General features: G+C 34.9%; 1 protein-coding gene across 1 annotated transcript in view; it reads right to left on the reverse strand.

The window, feature by feature from the left end:
• Positions 1-211: 211 nt before the first annotated feature.
• Cfap47 (cilia and flagella associated protein 47) overlaps positions 212-19449 on the reverse strand; it is a 279387-nt gene continuing 260149 nt past the window's right edge. The window contains 2 exon segments of the mRNA XM_041642780.1: positions 212-424; positions 4832-5000. Of these exon segments, the coding sequence (XP_041498714.1) occupies positions 212-424; positions 4832-5000 (382 nt within the window).

Consider the following 19449-nt stretch of genomic DNA (forward strand, 5'->3'; position numbering starts at 1 on the left):
GGGAGTGGGGGTGGGGAGTGGGGGGTGGGGGAGGGAAAAGGGAGGCAGGGAGGAGGTGGAAATTTTTAATATTAAAAAAAAAGAATATAAAAATCCAGCAATTAAAAAAAGCAACAAAGCACAAATAGGGTATTATGATTATCTCTCAAAAAGAGATAAAAAACCAAAACATTCAATTATACTTGAGACTAAGGAATGTTTCAAATTTTTTTTATTTTTGCTTTTTAACTAAAGGAGCACCTTTAATAGTAGAAGATACTGCTGTGCTTCGAAGTTTAGCATTTTCACGAATAAAATTGTGTCGAATTGGTGGCATGCTGTCATATGTCTTGTTATTAGCATCAACTTTGGCTTTTACATGTGCCATTGATTTTGGTAATGGAGGTAACCCATTTATTTCATACAGCCAGTATATTTCATCTGTCTGAAAATTAAGAAATGGTGAGACATTATAAGAAATATCCAGAGACCTAGAAAAGTTAGGGAAACATTTATTATTCGTAGTAGTTTCTATTTGTTGTATGTGGTATGGAAAAGGCAAAAATGTAAAGTTGCATTTATAATGAAAAATACTTAATGTGGACACAAATTAAGTAAAGCCATTGGCTTTATGAATAAAGGAACAGTCACTGGCAAGAAGATCTCTTAGCTAAAAATATGCTATGTAGGTAAACAAGGTCTTCCAAGGTATACTTCTAACTGAATACTTTACTTTGGTCACAGAAATAATTGGCAAATTACAGAAAGGTGATTTTTGGATTACAAAAGTATCAAACATTAAAAACATACTGAGAGGTATAAGATCATTGAAGACATTTATAATCTAAATCCAGGTAATATAATTTATAGAGGAATTATATTTTAAAACCCATTTTTCTGTAAATAGACACAGTTTCTAACGTATACTAGAATTTTCAAAGTTTATATTCAGATATTACTATACTTCAGTTAAGTCCACTGCTTCTGCAGTATTTGCTGAAGCCATTTGTTCTTATATAGGCTTTAGCCTTACACTGGGGTTGGACCATGCATACTACTGAAATTATTTTAAAGCCTCCAAGCCAAGTGAATATTGCAATACACCAGTTTAGATGTGTATTGCAGCATCTACAAATGGATACTGAGTAGGTGCATACATTTCACATCAAACATGACCTTATTTTAATCTCATATGGCCCTTTATCTGATATCTGTAGTATTTATATATCTAGTGTCAATGAAACCTAGGAGCAAAATACAATTTGAGCTCAATATTATAGCACTTCATAGGGTATGTGTGAAATCTTTTGAAGAAAGCTAGATTTTGAAGGGTATGCATATGCCATTCTAAACTTTTTTTATTACAGTACAAATAAATGACTTCGTGAATATAAAGGAGTATGCTAAATGGAAATTCCAGCCCCTGCCTAGAACTGGGTACTAATCATTGAGCTTCATGCCAGCATGCAGGTGAGCTACATGAAAGGATCTATCCCCACCCCTAGCACCTAGTGAGAACAAATAGCAGCTACCTGACACTTGTAGCATTACCAATCATGTTTATTCAAGATGAACTGATAACATAAAAATACATTATTGTTAAAGTCACAAGTAGATTTTATATACTTTAATGAAGATTGTAATAACTTCACAATGATTAAGTCAGTATATTTATGTATGATTTAAGGAAGCTGTTCAGGACATTTCTCCAAATAAGCTAAATAAAAATAACAAGGTTATTTTCACAAAATAAATACTAAGATTTATAGTTTTGTTTATTTATTTATTTATTAAAGATTTCTGCCTCCTCCCCGCCACCGCCTCCCATTTCCCTCCCCCTCCCCCAATCAAGTCCCCCTCCCTCGTCAGCCCGAAGAGCAATCAGAGTTCCCTGCCCTGTCATAGTTTTAACTGATTAAATTTCTTCAAACAAAATATAAATATGAAAAATTATATATTTTAAAAACTATTTTATATGTATAGTATGATCTATAACTTCTATCAAAACTATATCTTAAAATATAATAAGACAGGGTTAAAAATACCAAAAGAATAAAGTATTACATCTATTATTGATTTACTTAGTATGTGTGTGTGCACTGCATACAAGCTTGCTCATGTGTGCTCATGCACTGCTGTGTGCATGGTGTGCATGTGGGAATCTGAGGACAATTTGTGAAAATAAGATTTCTCCTAAATGTCATGTGGGTTGCAGGGAAGGGATTGAACTCAGGTCTTCAATCAGTATTGGCAGTAAGCACATTTCCCACTGAAACATGTCACCAGCCAGGAATAAATTAAGAGCTCTATATCATTAATGCCTATGACATAAGCACCAATACTTAAAAAAGGAACCAATCAAACATAGTAGTTCTCTGGACTATTTACTAAAAACCAAACAAAAAGAAAAACGTTTTTAAAAAATGAAATTCTCATATTTTAATGTCACTGCTTTGAAAAGAGACTGAAGACAACGATCCTCCTGGATGAACAACAGATGCTGCTAAGGGCAATTTCGAACATAAAAAAATTGGTAGTCATCCACTAACATATATGTTCTATGACCACCTACACTTCTCTGGTGTTTTCATTTGAATGAAAGTCTGATGCTATTTCCAATAGCTAATGTTTGCAACTCTTTAATTTTTCCTCCGCAGAAACACCAGGTGTTTCAGCTGGCATTGAATCCTTAACCATCTCTGAGTCCAATCCTCAGGCAATAATTGGAATGGTGTAAAGTGGTATGTAAAACCTCAATATTCCTGCCCATCGTGGTTATGAATTTTTCAAGGTGTAAATTCTACATTATTTCCTCAAGATCCCTCATGGGATTAATTTTCAGTTTCTCACTGTGATGAATGATTTTATTGATCTCCTTTCCTTCTGTATTTCAAGTACTTCCTTTCCTGTATTTATTTCCTCTTATCATGTAACACATAGGCTACTTAAATTTAAATTCTCATTCAAGGATTTTCTTCCAATGAAACACAAAAGAAAATACATATTTGCAATGTCATTTCCTATTGTTTCCTGCTAATAAAAAGATTTCTTTAGAAGTAATATAAAATATATATTTATATTAGTTTGTGTCTATAGTTATAACAGAAAACCATAATACATCGTATATTTCAAGTTATATAGTTACGATAGTTATCAAGGCATTTTGGGTTTGTGTAGTATATGTGTAAATATGTGCACATGTGTGCAGATACCTGTGCTTGTGTGTACATGTATGTGGAAGCCAGAGATTGACATCAAATATCAACACTGCTTGCACCTACTCTACCTTATTTATTGAGCCAGGATTGCTCATTGAATCTAGAACCCAGTGATTAGATTAGGCTGACTGGCCAAGGAGCTCCAGTGCTCATTTTTATAGTGGGGCTGCACGTATATGCCACAGTCATAAATCCTGAGCATTCTGGGGCTAGAAACTCAGTTCGTCATATTTGCATAACATATATTTTTACCAGTTGAGCCATCTGCCAGCTCCAGTATTCACCAAGTTTTTTTTTTTCATAGTCACTTGAGAAAACTGATTAGATTTTCTACTTCTCAGGATCATTACTTTTGATAAAACAAATGGAACAACTTAACTTCCTCCTATCAAAGCTAATGCTATTTGTCCTGTTTCCTGATTGGAAAACAATAGGTTTTAATCATTCTAAAGATGATTTAGTTGAATGAAAAATTAGAAGCATGAGAACATGATTGCTGAGGTTTGTCTAGGCAAGATTAACTAAAACTATTCTTTTAAATTATTCCTATTTCTGAATGAAGTAGAATGAAGACAATATTGTTGTAACTACTGATTTAATACTTAACCTATTTTTTTTTGTTTTTTGTTTTTTTTGAGACAGGGTTTCTCTGTGTTACAGTCCTAGCTGTACTGAAACTAGCTCTTGTAGACCAGGCTGGCCTCGAACTCATGGAAATCCGCCTGCCTCTGCCTCCTAAATGCTGGGATTAAAGGCATGCGACACCACCGCCCGGCTTAACCTAAATATTTGAAAATGACAATAGTATAAATAATAATTTTAATTTAGATAATTTTAATTTAGATAATGACATGACTTTTTGAACTGCAACATGAAAGTATAAAAGTTGTTGAAATAAACTGGGACTTGGAGTCAGTGTATTAACTATGATTTTTCAGATCAGTGATTTGATATATGCAATGAAATAATAGTGGGGCAATAAGGAATATGCAGCAAGGCAAAATAGGCTTTATTTCTGATATCTTAGATTCTATAAAATCTAAGAACAATGGAAAAATAACTGTCTCAAAACAATAACTATATTTTCATCAGTATTCATTAAAATAGTAACATTTTCTTCTGTTTATGGCAGTGATTAATTGCCATTTGATTCAAACCTTTAGGGATCTCTTTGGCAGCAGGGTTATAAAATGATAACATGTACTTTATGTCTATGCTACAGAAAGTAAGCTGTAGTAATAGTTATGTTTTTCAAAGAATTTGAATGTTGCCTTTAGCCCAAAATTTTTCCCTATAAATTATGTATGAAATTCTATAAAGACCTCCCTTATAGGATAAGTTTTCAAAGTTGTATTTACTTCAACTCTGAGCTAAACAAACACTTTATCTTCTACAGAAATGACATAATTTACAAAACATTTTTAATTAAAAAATGACTTTAAATCCCTTGAGTAAGTACTTTGTAAAAAAAGATGCTACATTACTATACAAATCATCTTACATTTAGTCTCCCAGATTTTAATAATATGAACTGTAAATAATTACTTAATTTCTCCTAGTGTTAAATTATTTTGCTTAATTCCATACCTAATGTGTGGCTTTGAAAATTAAAAGTTGTGTTTTTTTAAACTTACCTGTATTACAAGTGTTGCTTGATATTTCTTACTGTACATTTTCGGTTTAAATCCTACAACGATGAGAATTCCTTTTGTGTAAAATGGAGGGAGTTCTCCAGACTGAGGATTTACAAAAAAATCTCGATCACCACCTGGTAGAAAATAGGCCTTAAATGACTCATAATACCTAGAAAAAATGAACAAAATCCATTAAATTGGTCATTACCTCATTGACTCTGTGAGAAATTGACAGCTAAATCATAAATTCTGCTCCAACAGAACCATAGCTCAAAATTAATACTGAATGGTTACAAAAAAATGTACGAGGTGACATTTGAAAATTACCAAATTATGTCTGTACTAGTTTTCTTTCTTTTGCTGTGATAAAACACCTTGATCAAAACAAGTTAGGAAAGAAAAGTTTATTTGGCATACACTTTGCAATCATCGTCTATCATTGAAACACATCAGGGCAAGATCTCAATCAGGAGCAGAGACAGGAGCCAGAGAAACACTGCTTACTGGGTTGTTTCCCTCGATACTTAGCTTTTATACAGAACCCAGGACCATCTTCCTGGTGTTGGGGCCACCCATACTGGGTTTAGCCCTCTTACATTAATCAAGTCAAGGCAATGTCTAACAGAGAAGCTCCCAGACCAATCTGGTTGAGGGAATTTCTCAGCTGATGTTTATCTATAGTTGGTGTCAAGCTGACAAAAATTAACAAGTACACTATCATTCTTTTCTCATGGTGGCAAAATAAAATCCTAATTTTTTTTCATTTATATTCTATGTTCATAGAACACTAATATAAATATTGGCTCTATAAAAATAGGCTGAATTCAGTTTGTCAGATGCAAACATAGCCATTTGTAAATACACTCTTATGTAAAGCAACTGCCCACTAAGTCTTTTGTCTCTATTACTGTTCCATTATATTACTTATTTATTTAACAGTAACTTTCTATTTGCTAGAAATTTCTAGAGTCTAACTAAAGATTTAAAGGTATGAAGATAGATTAATAAAGTATAAAGTGCAGTGACATGTTTCAAGTTGCCATTTCATGCCAGGATAGACGAAAATTGAGAAAAAGAAGGTTGAGTAAATTAAGGAAATTCTTAGTTTAATAAAACTTGGTGGTGATAAACTACAAAAAGTATTAAGTTCAAAATTTAAAATAAATTAATAGAGATGAATGTAAAAGATCAAATGTGGCTTTGGAAAACAGGTACAACAGTGTAGCATAGAAAAAGACATGGGGAAACTTAGGTTGTTATTCACTAATATGTTCAAGAAACATGTATTAATTATCATGGAGGAAGACCAGAGAACATGTAATGTAGATATGGGTGGCCTGGATTGGAATCATATGATGGAGGAGGGTCATCTTTCTATCTGTTGTGGGAGTCTTTTGTGTTGATTTCATTGGTTAAATAAAGAAACTGCCTTGGCCCTTTAACAGGACAGAAAATTAGGTAGGCGGAGTAAACAGAACAGAATGCTGGGAGAAAGAAGCCTAGTCAGTGAGTTGCCATGATTCTCCCACTCCAGACAGACGCAGGTTAAGATCTTTCCTGGTAAGCCAGCTCATGGTGCTACACAGAATATTAGAAATGGGTTAGATCAATATGTAAGAGCTAGCCAATAAGAGGCTGGAACTAATGGGCCAGGCAGTGTTTAAAAGAATACAGTTTCTGTGTAATTATTTCGGGTATAAAGCTAGCCGCGCAGGCGGCCGTGTGCCAGGAACGTAGCCCGCCGCTCACAATTCAACAATCATAGCTCTATGTTACATTTAAGGAACCTAATCTTTTTGTACCCTAGTTTTGTTATTTCTTAAAATAATAAAAAAGAGTCAATGAGTAACACAAGGAAAGTAGTTTGAAAGGATTAGCCAATATTAATCATCATTATCATTGCGGTTTTAATATATTTTATAATCAGTGCTAGGAAATGATGGATGATACAATAAATAAGCTGAACAACACAGTATCTAGAAGGATTACAACAGGAAGACAACAGACAGATATTCAAAGGAATCCATAAATCTCCCTTCTTCTGAGAGACATCAATTTAGACATAATAAATGTCACAATAAATGGAAGAATTTTCTTTGTGAGGAACAAAGAACACAGTTAAAAAGCTGGGATTACAGGAGTATATTGCCATGTTTGGCTACAATCTTCTTGTAAGATTTTTTTTTTTGTGTGGGGCAGGGTCTCTTGTATCATAGGCTGGCCCCAAACTCCCTATGGAACAGAGGATGACTTTCAAACTCTGAACATGCTTCCTGTTCTTCCACAGTGCTGAGGTTAAAAGAATGTAACACTATGCTCAGTTCATGCAGTGTTGGGATTAGAAAAAATGTCTTTAGGCTTCCTGTGTACTAGCTCTCTGTCAACTGAGCTATTATACATCCATCCCAAAGACTTTAAAAAAAGTGAAAAACTAAAATAAGAAAGAAATTAGACAAAAACTCTAATGGATATCTCAGAAATTAAAATAAACACAATAATTGATTGCATGTAATTATAGTTAAGAAAATTTGAAAATTAAGAAGGAAATTCACAAATTCTTAGAAAAATAAAACCTATTAATGGACTGGTGAAATATGTTTGTAAAAATGATTTTAACAGTAATTTATAACTATTCTGTGAAGAAAATTAAACTATTAGATGCCTTCTCAGATGAGTGCTACCTGCCATTGAAAGAAAAGCTAGTATCAAGAGCATCAAGCATTTTTAAAACTCTTTCCCAAGTAACTATATCTTATATTACACCTCCACAAAATATAAAAAAAAACAAACTTCACCAAGAGTCATCAGAAAAAAGACATAAGTTACAGTAAATGCAAATGAAAGAAACATAAAAAACAGTAAAATTATGAGTTGGCTTAACAAAGTTCAACCAAATCAATAGAAATGTAGACATGTTACATTAAAAAGAAAGATGTTTAAACCAAACAAACCTGAAGGTTAGAAGATAAGAGACACTTTAGAAATAAAAATGATCATCTAGTTAGAACAATTATAAGCCTAGATTGAAAGAAAGCTTAGGAGCAAATGGCAAGTACTCTAGGAAAACAATCTCTACAACTGACAATGAAATTGAAACTATAACCAGACTTTTAAATAACAGGGAGATTATTTCAGCCACATTGTTTCACTAGTGTATGCTACCACCATTTAATACATACATTCTTATTATTTTTTTTAAATTTTTGTGTGTATGCACATATGTATATATGTGAGTATATATGTGAATACATATGTGTATGTGTGTACATGTGTGAAAAAAGGGCATGTGTGGATGACAAAAGATATCTTGTGAGTTCCTGTCTCCTACTCCATTAGGCCACAGCTATTTAAACCACTACAGACAGGGATGAGTCGTCCCAGGAAAAATGCAATTTCCTAATATTTGCAACAAGCCATTTTTACAGATCAAAATGATGTTGAGATTTTGTCTTACACCTGTCAGAATGGGTAAGGTCAAAAACACAAGTGACAGCTCATCCTGGTGAGGCTATGGAGCAAGGGGAACACTCCTCCATTGATGGTGGGAACATAAACTTGTATAGACACTATGAAAATCAATATGGCATTTTCTCAAAAGCTTGGAAATACCTCTACTTCAAGATCCAGCTATAACGCTTTTGGGCATATACCCAAAGGACACTTTATCCTTCCGTAAGGACTTGTAGCAATGGGGGAGACAGGAGTCTAAACTGACTATCTCTTATAGACAGGCAAGGCTTCAAATATAAAGACTGGGCTGCATTTAATTGAGTTGTTGGCCAAGGGGCTCCACTGAAATCCCCAAACAACCCAAGCTATTTCTAAGACAAAGGATTGCTCTCTGCACAATGACATCAGGACTACATTGTATGATAACACCCATAAAACTCATGGAGAAGTTGAGCTGGAACCTATGTGAAGCCTTCGCCTCTATATTCTAGTGTCTTTGGTGCAGGAGGGTATCTCTGCAGACTACAGAAAGAGAAACTTGGACACCTACACAGCCACTAAAACCTTTTTATCTACAATCCATTCTCCTGCAAAACATGCTAGGGCAATAGTGGCAAAGTATTTGTGGGTGTAGACAATCAATGTCCGATATGTTTTAAGGTTTACTCCATGAGAAGGAATCTATACCTGCCACTACCTGGGTAACCAAGAAGCAGAGACCAAAATGCCCAGAGACGTAGGGTAAAATCATTAAAAGATTTGATACTTAAAAATAATTGGCTTTACTCATAGGGCAGTTCCTTAACCAGTCATCATCAGAGAGGCTTCCTCCATTAATATATGGGAACAGATGCAGAGACCCACATCTAGACATTATCCAGGGAGAGAGAATCTAAGTTTAAAGTCTCCATCAAATCTTGACTCAGAGTACAGGGAATCCCATGGAAGAGAATCCAGAAAGATTGGCACTGCCAATTTCATAAAGAGCATATAACTGCAGTTCAAGAGAGAATAAACTCTTGCAAGTTGTCCTTGGACTTTCACATACATATCATGACACACATGCCCTCATCCAATAAATAAATATATGTAATAAAAATAATCAATGAGCTCTACAAATACTGCACCTCAAGCTCTTAGTAAAATAAGTGAAACTGAAATTTAGTAGGTGGTTAACAACTAATGGATATCAGCACAGGAATTAAAATGGAAATAAAAAGAATGCAAAGAACCAATGGATCAAAGAGTTGGTTTGTTAACAATAAACAAGATTGACAAATTCTTAACCAAATAAACAAAATGAGAGAAAGCAGACTCAAATTAATAAAAAGGGAGACACTGAAAACCATGTCAAAGAAATTAGAGCATAGGTGAAAGCTAGGTTGGAAATCTAAAAAAAAAAATATGGTTGTCTTGATAGATATATCCTATTCAAAGAAAATCAAAAGAATATAAGCAACTTAAATATATATATATATATATATATATATATATATATATATATATATACTAAGCAATGAGATTGAAGCAGTAACAAAGTTCACTTTCAAAGAAAAATAAGCCAGGTGTAGTAGGAGCCACTGCAGAACTGCATCACAGAATTGAAGAACCAAAACTGAGTAAAACAAATATTCCTTAAAATGATAGGAGCAAATGTTATCATCTTTTTGTGAAACCTGATAAGAACACAAAAGAATATAATGAAAAACATCTTAATATAAGATTTACAAAGCAAACTCAAGTACACATCAAAAAGATCATTCACTGAGACCCATTGTAATTTATTTTAGGATGAAATTATGGATCAAGACATGCAAATCTATGAATGTAACACATCAAATTAATAAACTCCTGGGCAGAAATAAAAGGAAAATTTCACAGATACAGTAAGAGATTTGACAGAGTCGAACATGTCTTTCTGACAAAAGGTCTTTAAGAAAACAATAATAGTAAGACTATACACTAACATATAAAAGATGACACGCCTACAGTCAACATTATACAAAATGGAGAAAGCTAAATAGTATTTGAAGTAATACCATGAGTTGAGTATGCCCACCTTCTCCATTCTTATTGATTATATTCCTTGAAGTATTATCTTGAATAAGACAAGAACATGAAAGAATACAAATAGGAAAGAAATCAATTTATCCTTGTTTGGAGATGGTTCTTGTACATAAGAAAACCAAAATGAGGCAGCATAAAATATTAGAATTATAAATACATTCAGCAGAGTTAGAGAATACAAGACCAATATGAAAATAAGTAGCTTTTCTATATACTAATAACAAAAATGCTGAAAAATATTTAGGGAAAGTCTCATTTATAACAGCTTAAAATATGTATAAATATCCTATGAATGAAGTTAACCAGTGTAAGAAGCCTGCAGTCAAAATTTTAAAGCACTGAAGAAACTATGAAGACATGAAAAGATGGAAATATCCCCCATACTTTTTGATTAGTAGAATTAATATATTAAAAATGGATATAGTAGCAAAAGAAGCTTACAGATTTAATATGAACATATCAAAATTTCAATGATACGCTTTCCAGAAACAGAAAAACATAATCCTAAAACGTGTTTAGGTTTTCAGAAACCATTGGATAGCCAAAGCTTTCCTGTAGCAAAAAGAGCAATGCTGGAGGTAACAAAATAGAAGTGATCAAATTGTAATTCAGACTTAGTGTAATAAAAACAACATGCTACTGGCACAAAAGCAGGTGCCAGTATATCAATGGAATAAACTTGAAGACACAATTAAAAATACTCATTTCTAGCCACCTGATTTTTGAGTCTTCACAAGCATACTTTGGATAGATAGAAAATATTTTTTTTTAAAAAAAATGAAACTCTAATTTTATTTCAACATTGAAAGAATGTGGAAATTGTGAACTGTGGCTGTAAGACTTACTTCATCAATATATGTTCCTATTGTTTCTAGAATTAGAATCAGTGGCAATGTGATTTAGCAATATGACTTTGTTAAAAAAAGGATTTCCCATTTGATATTCAAGTGTAGTTTGAGAATCCTTCCATCTATCTATTATCTATCTATCTATCTATCTATCTATCTATCTTTCTAATCTATCTATCCATCTACACACACATACTTGCTATTTTCTAGAAAGTTAACAAAGTTCACAATATCTAGGGCCAAAACTTCTTTCAGATGATGAATCACGCAGTCTATTTCCAGTAATAGAACATTATGATTTTCTTAAATTGCATTATGCAAGATTTGAACACAAAAAAGAAAATAAAAAAATCATTCCATTTTAAATCAGCAATTCCATGTGTAAAATATATGCCTTAAACTACTGGATATAGTCAATTTGAGATGCTAGGTAGCAAAGAGGTGAAAACAACCAGCATTTATTGAATGGATAAAATGAATGTACTAGTTCCATAGAATAGAATATTATTCAGTCACTTAAATTAACGAAGTGAAGTGTGCTGGCTAATATCTTAAATTTCTACCACTGAGATAGTAAAGCAGGAAGTTTATCTAAAGTTCATGGCTGGTTTTTGGCACACTTGAGAATCTTTTTCAAAAAGTAAAACAAGGAAAAAAAGTACTGACACATAGAAAATATCAGTGAACCTTGAACAGAACTGTGTGAAATAAACCATATAAGAAAGGCCACTCTGCTTATATAATGATGGAGGAAGGTCACTGGTTAATTAAATAAAGGAACTGCTTGCCCTGATAGGTTAGAACATAGGTGGGTGGAGTAAACAGAACAGAATGCTGGGAGGAAGAGGAAGTGAGCTCAGAGACGCCATGCTCCCCTCTCCCGGCAGACTCCATAGCTCTGCTCTCTGAGACGCACGCGATGAAGCAAGCTGCCAGGTCAGACATGCTTAATCTTTCCCGGTAAGACCGATGCTACACAGTTTATTAGAGATGGGTTGATCGGGATATCAGAATTAGCCAGTAAGGGCTAGAGCTAATGGGCCAAGCAGTGTTTAAAAGAATACAGTGTCCGTGTAATTATTTTGGGGCATAAGCTAGCAGGCGGCCGGGGTGCAGGGGACGCAGCCCCACAGCTCATATTACTACAATATAAAATATGGAAATTAATACAGATAGAACCGACTAATAGTTACTAGAGAGTTGTGAGAGAGGAGACGAATAATAACGAGTAAGTGGGTTTCATTCAGGGGAAATAAAATTTTTCTGGCACTGTACAGGGTTGATTGTTGAAAAATATCAGTACTAAGTTATCCATTGCATATTTGGAAATAATTTAATTGATAAATTGAAATGTATTTTACTACAGATTTGTACTAAGTAATGGTGCATAGTAAAGTTATAACATGATGTTAAAATCATAGGAAAATACTTAGAGTAACTAATTTTCTGTTCCAAGTTCATTTTAAATAAAGACAATCTGGACAAATATGTTAAAAAAGACAAAACAACATCAACACCAAAACAAATGGTGCTGGGAATAATGGATACCACATATCCATTCCAAAAAGCACTGTACAAAAATCAATTAGTTCAAAATCAAAGATTTTAATTTAAGAAATTAAATTGAACTATTTAAATGAAAATATTGGTAAAATATTAGAAGACAGAGTTCTAAAAAGAAACTACTCATTCAGTAATACCATGATTTTATTGGCTTCATACAGTGTATTGCATGAGATGAAAAAGCATCCTCACAGCAAACATAACCAATCAAGTGAAGAGACAGCCCACAGAATGGGAGAAAGCAACTGCTATGTATTTACCTAACAGATGATCAATATCTAGAACATATAAAAAATTTAAAAAGTACCTAAAACTTAGACAACATGCTGTAAAATGTATCAATGGTGCAACAAAGAGTTCTCAAATGGTCAAGTATCAATGTCCAATAATCACAAAACTTTTCAATATCTTTAGACATCAGGAAAATAAAAATTAAAACTACATGGTAATTCCATCTAACCTCATTCAATATGGATCCCATAAAGAAAAATAGGACCGAATGCTGGAGAGATAGTATGGAAAAGGGTAAATTTATATACTTCTGGTAGCAAGTAGTAAGTTAGTCCAGTTGTTATGGAATTCAGCATGGGAGTTCCTCAAAAATTTGAAAACAGAACAGTCATATGATGCAACTAATTTCATCCTTGATATCTCTTAAGGGCTCTAAATGAACATACGGTAGAGATACTAGGAAATCTATATAATGTAAAAATATGTGAATTAGTATGGCTGAAATTGGAATGAGGAACCTATCATGTTCTTTTTTTTTATTATCTGGTCACTGAAATATAAAGTGTGGTCTTAAGGCTTTTGACCTTAAGTAATTCAATTTTCCTAGCATTTTGCTAAGAAGAGTATCATAAATCACAATGTAGAGAGCTCCTGAACCCTGGAAATTACTCCATTATTTTGATTTCTGACCTTTTACATACCTACAAAAATGTGCAAAAATAACTAAGGAGTATAAGTTGAGAGTTGTTAACTTACATATATAGAGTTATCTATTATATAGGGAGACTCACATAGTTAAACTTTTATATATCTAGATTCAAATATATCTAATATATAACTAAACTCATATATCTAGACTCATATATATCTAAAATCACATGTCTAAAGAGATACATCTCTCTATATATCTTAAGTATCTATTAGTGACATAAAACTAGTACCTATTGCAATCATATTTATTGATAAGATTCTCATTGGGATGATAATTGGTGATTAGTGTAGTACAATATGGTTCACTTAACCTAGCCCTTACTCTAATGCCTTTATGAAATATGTACACAATAATGTGGGATTTCCCTCTGTATGCTGTGAATACCATTGGTTAATAAAGAAACTGTCTTGGGCATGCGCAGGGAATATAGGTAGGCAGGGAAAACTAAACTGAATGCTGAAAGAAAGTAGGGTGGAGTTAGGAGAAGCCATGAAGCTGCAACTGGAGACAGATGTGCTGGTAGACTTTGCTGGTAGGCCACAATTTCGTGGAGATGCACAGATTAAATGGAGATGGGTTAAATTATGATGTAAGAGTTAGCTAACAAGAAGCTAGAGCTAATGGGCCAAGCAGTGATGTAAATAAAATGGTTTCTGTGTGATTATTTCGGGGCTGAGCAGCCGGGAACCAACAAGTGGCTCTCCTCACTACAACAGAAATTAACTTGAAATGAATATTTGTGCTATTAAGAGCAATACTTTAAAAATATACAATTCTAACAGAATTTGCTTGTAGAAAAACTACAAAAGAATAGACCAGAGGAATAAAGACCAGGAACTAGAAGAAAATATTTTTCGCCAGCAATGAGTTATAAAACTGGTTTTTCTTTAATACAGACTGCATGTTATATTTATTTATTATTGCTGTTACTGTTGTATTAGGGAAAACTAGGGACTGAGGAGAATGTAGTGATCAAGAATAATCATTTAAGTGGGCTCATGTTGTCCTATATTTAATGAAGTGCTAGTATTTATTGAAAATAAACTATTTTGCTTCATAATAATAGTAATAAACATATTAGAGAACTATATCTCATAAGATAAGCCATTCCCCAAGGTAAAAAAAAATGTACTCAGAAAGTTGAAATAGCTTCTCAGACAAATAATGACATATATGGCACTTAATGACATATATGGCACTTATGGAGAGAGGAGATCTATAAGATTTTCAAAGGGGGGAATTATTAAATTGTAGTGATCTTTTAAGATATTCTAAATATAAGTTTTGCCCCCGATTCGGAGCATTTGAATGCAATTTATTTCTGTCAGTAAGAAGTCTTTGATAGAACTGCTTATAAAACAATTTAATTGGATTTTCTTTACACATAACCATTTTGGTATGGGTCTCACTATGTACCCACCACTCTTTTCACTACAGGTCTCACTGTGTAACCTAGACTCACTATGCATTCTCTATGTACTTTTTTCATGATGACCTCAAACAGAATAATGTCTTCAGTTTAGAAAATACTCTCATCGGATTTGAATGAATTTGTCAAATACAATTTGATGTATTAGAATTTCTGATAAACATATTCATTCCCAGGAAAATGCTTACTAAAAAACACTGAAGTAAATCTATTTCGTATTTTTCTTTTCCTAAGAGTTTTCTTAAACATAATACAAAATTATATAATAATGAAAGATACAAGTATATTCTGATTTTGGAAATAGATATTTAAAATAATGTCAGTAGCATTAATTAAAAATCAACTCAGAGGTGCTGAGGACAACGGGGCGGGCGGGAGTTGCTTTGCTTCTATAGCCTGCCTGCAGCAAGGCAGGCCTTTTGTCAGCAAGGTTCCTGGCCAGCAAGGGAACCTGATCCTAATCCAGGGGACCCATCAGAGTGGTGAGTGTGTTCCTGACCAGAGGCAGGAGCCCGGAAACACAGCACGGTCATTCCACGGACCCCTTTACTCCCCCGTAATTCGGCAGGGGCTGCTCCCCACTGCTGGGCCTCTCTCTCCCTAACCCATTCCAGTTTGCACCCAGGAACCTCCTCCCTTCTTCCTCCCTTCCACGGAGCCACAAGATCTGCCAGCTCAGCCTGTTTTGGCGCTGGAATGGGGTGCTGAGGGCAACGAAGCAGGAGTTGCTTTGCTTCAATAGCCTGCCTGCAGCAAGGTAGGCCTTTTGTCAGCAAGGTCCCTGGCCAGCAAGGGAACCTGATCCTATTCCATAAGATCCACTGGATAGCATTTGAAGGAAAAGATGGGCAGGCGCCAAGGCAAGAATTCCTCCACCAACCTGAAAAACAACATGATAACACCAGAACCCAGTGATCTTACAACAGAAGGTTTTGAACACCCTAATCCAGAAGAAGGGGAAAGATTGACATTATGAAAGTGATAGAGTCTCTTAAAGAGCATGTAAAAAACGCCCTTATAGAAATGGATGAGAAGTATGACAAAATGTTTGAAGAAATGAATAAATACGTAAACGATACCCTGGGAAACCAAGAAAAAAAACAATCAAGCAGGTGATGGAAATAGTTCAAGAACTGAAAACTGAAATGGAGGCAAGGAAGAAAACACAAACCGAGGGCCAGCTGGAGAGGGAAAATCTAGGTCAACGAACAGAGACTACAGAAACAAGCATAACTAATAGAACACAAAATATAGAAGAATCTCAGACTCTGAAGACAGCATAGAGAAAATAAATGCACGAATCAAAGAAATCAGCAAATAGAACAAATTGTCATCACAAAACATTCAGGAAATATGGGACACAATAAAAAGACCAAACCTAAGAATAATAAGGATAGAAGAAGGAGACAAATTACAGCTCAAAGGCCCAAAAAATATATTTAACAAAATTATTGAAGAAAACTTTCCCAAGATAAAGAAAGATATTCCTATGAATATTCAAGAATACAAAACACCAAATAGACTGGATCAAAAAAATCCCCTCGCCATATAATAATCAAAACACAAAACATACAGATTAAAAATAGAATATTAAGAGCTGCAAAGGAAAAACGTCAAGTAACTTGTAAAGGTAAACCTATCAGACTTACACCTGACTTCTATATGGAAACTATGAAAACCAGAAGATCCTGGATAGAGGTACTGCAGAAACTAAGAGAAGGTGGATGCAAGCCCAGACTACTATACTCAGCCAAGCTATCATTCACTATCAATGGAGAAAAAAAATATTCCAAGATAAGAACAAATTTAAACAATAAGTAGCCACAAATCCAGCCTTACAGAAAGTAATAAAAGAAAAATCACAACCCAAGGAATCCGACATTGCCAACACTGTCTATAATAACTCAGACACTTGGCGACCCTTCACCAGCACAACTCAAAGAAGGAAAACACACAAACTCCACCAAAGAACTCCTACATCTGATAAACACCTTTAGTAATGTGGCAGGATACAAGATCAACTCCAAAAAATCAGTCACCCTCCTATACACAAAGGATATGGAAGCAGAGAGGGAAATCAGAGAAGCATCACCTTTCACGATAGCCTAAAAACAGCATAAAATATCTTGGGGTAACTCTACCCAAGGAAGTGAAAGTTCTATTTGGCAAGAACATTAAGTCATTGAAGAAAGAAATTGAAGAGGATACCAGAAAATGGAAGGATCTCCCTTGCTCTTGGATTGGGAGGATCAACATAGTAAAAATGGCAATTCTACCAAAGGCTGTTTATAGATTCAATGCAATCCCCATCAAGGTCCCATCAAAATTCTTCACAGATCTAGAGAGGACAATAATCAACTTTATATGGAAAAACAAAAAACCCAGGATAGCCAAAACAATCTTATACAATAAAGGAACTTCTGGAGGCATTACAATCCCTGACTTCAAACTCTATTACAGAGCTACAGTAATTAAAACAGCGTGGCACTGGCATAAAAACAGAGAAGTTGACCAATGGAATTATATAGAAGACACTGTTTTTAGCCCACAAACCTATGAACACCTCATTTTCGATAAAGGAGCTAAAAGAATACAATGGAAGAAAGAAAGCATCTTCAACAAATGGTGCTGGCACAACTGGATGTCATCTTGTAGAAGATGTACACTCATCCATTGCTGGTGGGAATGCAAACTTGTGCAACCACTTTGGAAATCAGTGTGGCGGTTTCTCAGGAAATTTGGGATCAACCTACCCCTGGACCCAGCAATACCACTCTTGGGAATATACCCAAGAGATGCCCTATCATATGACAAAAGCGTTTTTTCAACTATGTTCATAGCAGCATTATTTGTAATAGCCAGAACCTGGAAACAACCTAGATGTCTTTCAGTGGAAGAATGGATGAAGAAAGTGTGGAATATATACACATTAGAGTACTACTCAGCAGTAAAAAACAATGACATCTTGAATTTTGCATGCAAATGGATGGAAATAGAAAACACTATCCTGAGTGAGGTAACCCAGACCCAAAAAGAGGATCATGGGATGTACTCACTCATAATTGGTTTCTAGCCATAAATAAATGTCACTGAGTCTATAATTTGTGATCCTAAAGAAGCTAAATAAGAAGGTGAAACCAAAGAAAAACATATAGTTATTATCCCTGCTATGGGAAATAGACAAGATTTCTGGGCAAAAAATTGGGATCTTGGGGGTGCGGAGGGATGGGGGTAAGGGGAGAAGGGGAGAGAAAAGTGAGAAGGGGAGGATGGGGGAACTTGGGGAAACGGGATGATAGGGGATAAAACAAGGTTGGATAGAGGAGCAGAGAATCACATAACTTAATTAAGGGATCCACCTTAGGGTTGGTAAGAGACTTGAACCTAGATTGGCTCCCAGGTGCCCAGGGCAATGTCCCCAGTTAGTTCCTTGGACAGCTGAGGATAGGGAACTTGAAATGACCCTATCCTATAGCCATACTGATGAATATCTTGCATATCACCATAAAACCTTCATCTAGCGATGGATAGAGATAAAGACAGAGACCCACACTGGAGCGCTGGACTAAGCTCCCAAAGTCCCAATGAGGAGCAGAAGGAGGGAGAACATGAGCATGGAAGTCAGGACCACGAGGGGTGTACCCACCCACTGAGACAGTGGGGCTGATCTATTGGGAGCTCACCAAGGCCAGCTGGACTGTGACTGAAAAAGCATGGGATAAAACCGGACTCTCTCAACATGGTGGACAATGAGGGTGATGAGAAGCCAAGGACAATGGCATGGGGTTTTGTTTCTACTTCATGTTCTGGCTTTGCGGGAGCCTAGCCAGTTTGGATGTTCATCTTCCTAGACTTGGATGGAGAGGGAAGGACCTTGGGCATTCCACAGGGCAGGGAACAGTGACTGCTCTTTGGACTGGAGAGGGAGGGGGAGAGGAGTGGGGGTAGGGGGAGAGGGGCGGGAGGAGAGGGAGGGAAATGGGAGGCTGGGAGGAGGCAGAAATTTTTTTTAAATAAAAAAAAATAAAAAAAAATTGTCCAGCATAATACAGCATATCTGTAATTTCAACAATCAAGAGTCTAGAGAGGCAGATGACTGAAGTTCAAGGACTGCATAATCACCAAATAGCAAATACTAAGTCAGCCAGGACTACAATGTAAGATCCCCATTCCCAAATAAGTAAAGAGTGTAAAAATAAATATGTGAGCATTGTTTCAGTGAAACAAAAATGTAAGGTGTTTCTGAATTCTGTAGTTATTTTATATAGTAAAGAACATAGTAGTTTAAAGGGTTTTATGAAGTCCTTGGAAATATGGC

The sequence above is a fragment of the Microtus oregoni genome, unplaced genomic scaffold, assembly GCF_018167655.1.
Source record: "Microtus oregoni isolate MIOR12 unplaced genomic scaffold, Mior012 000079F_003, whole genome shotgun sequence".
Classification (NCBI taxonomy): domain Eukaryota; kingdom Metazoa; phylum Chordata; class Mammalia; order Rodentia; family Cricetidae; genus Microtus; species Microtus oregoni.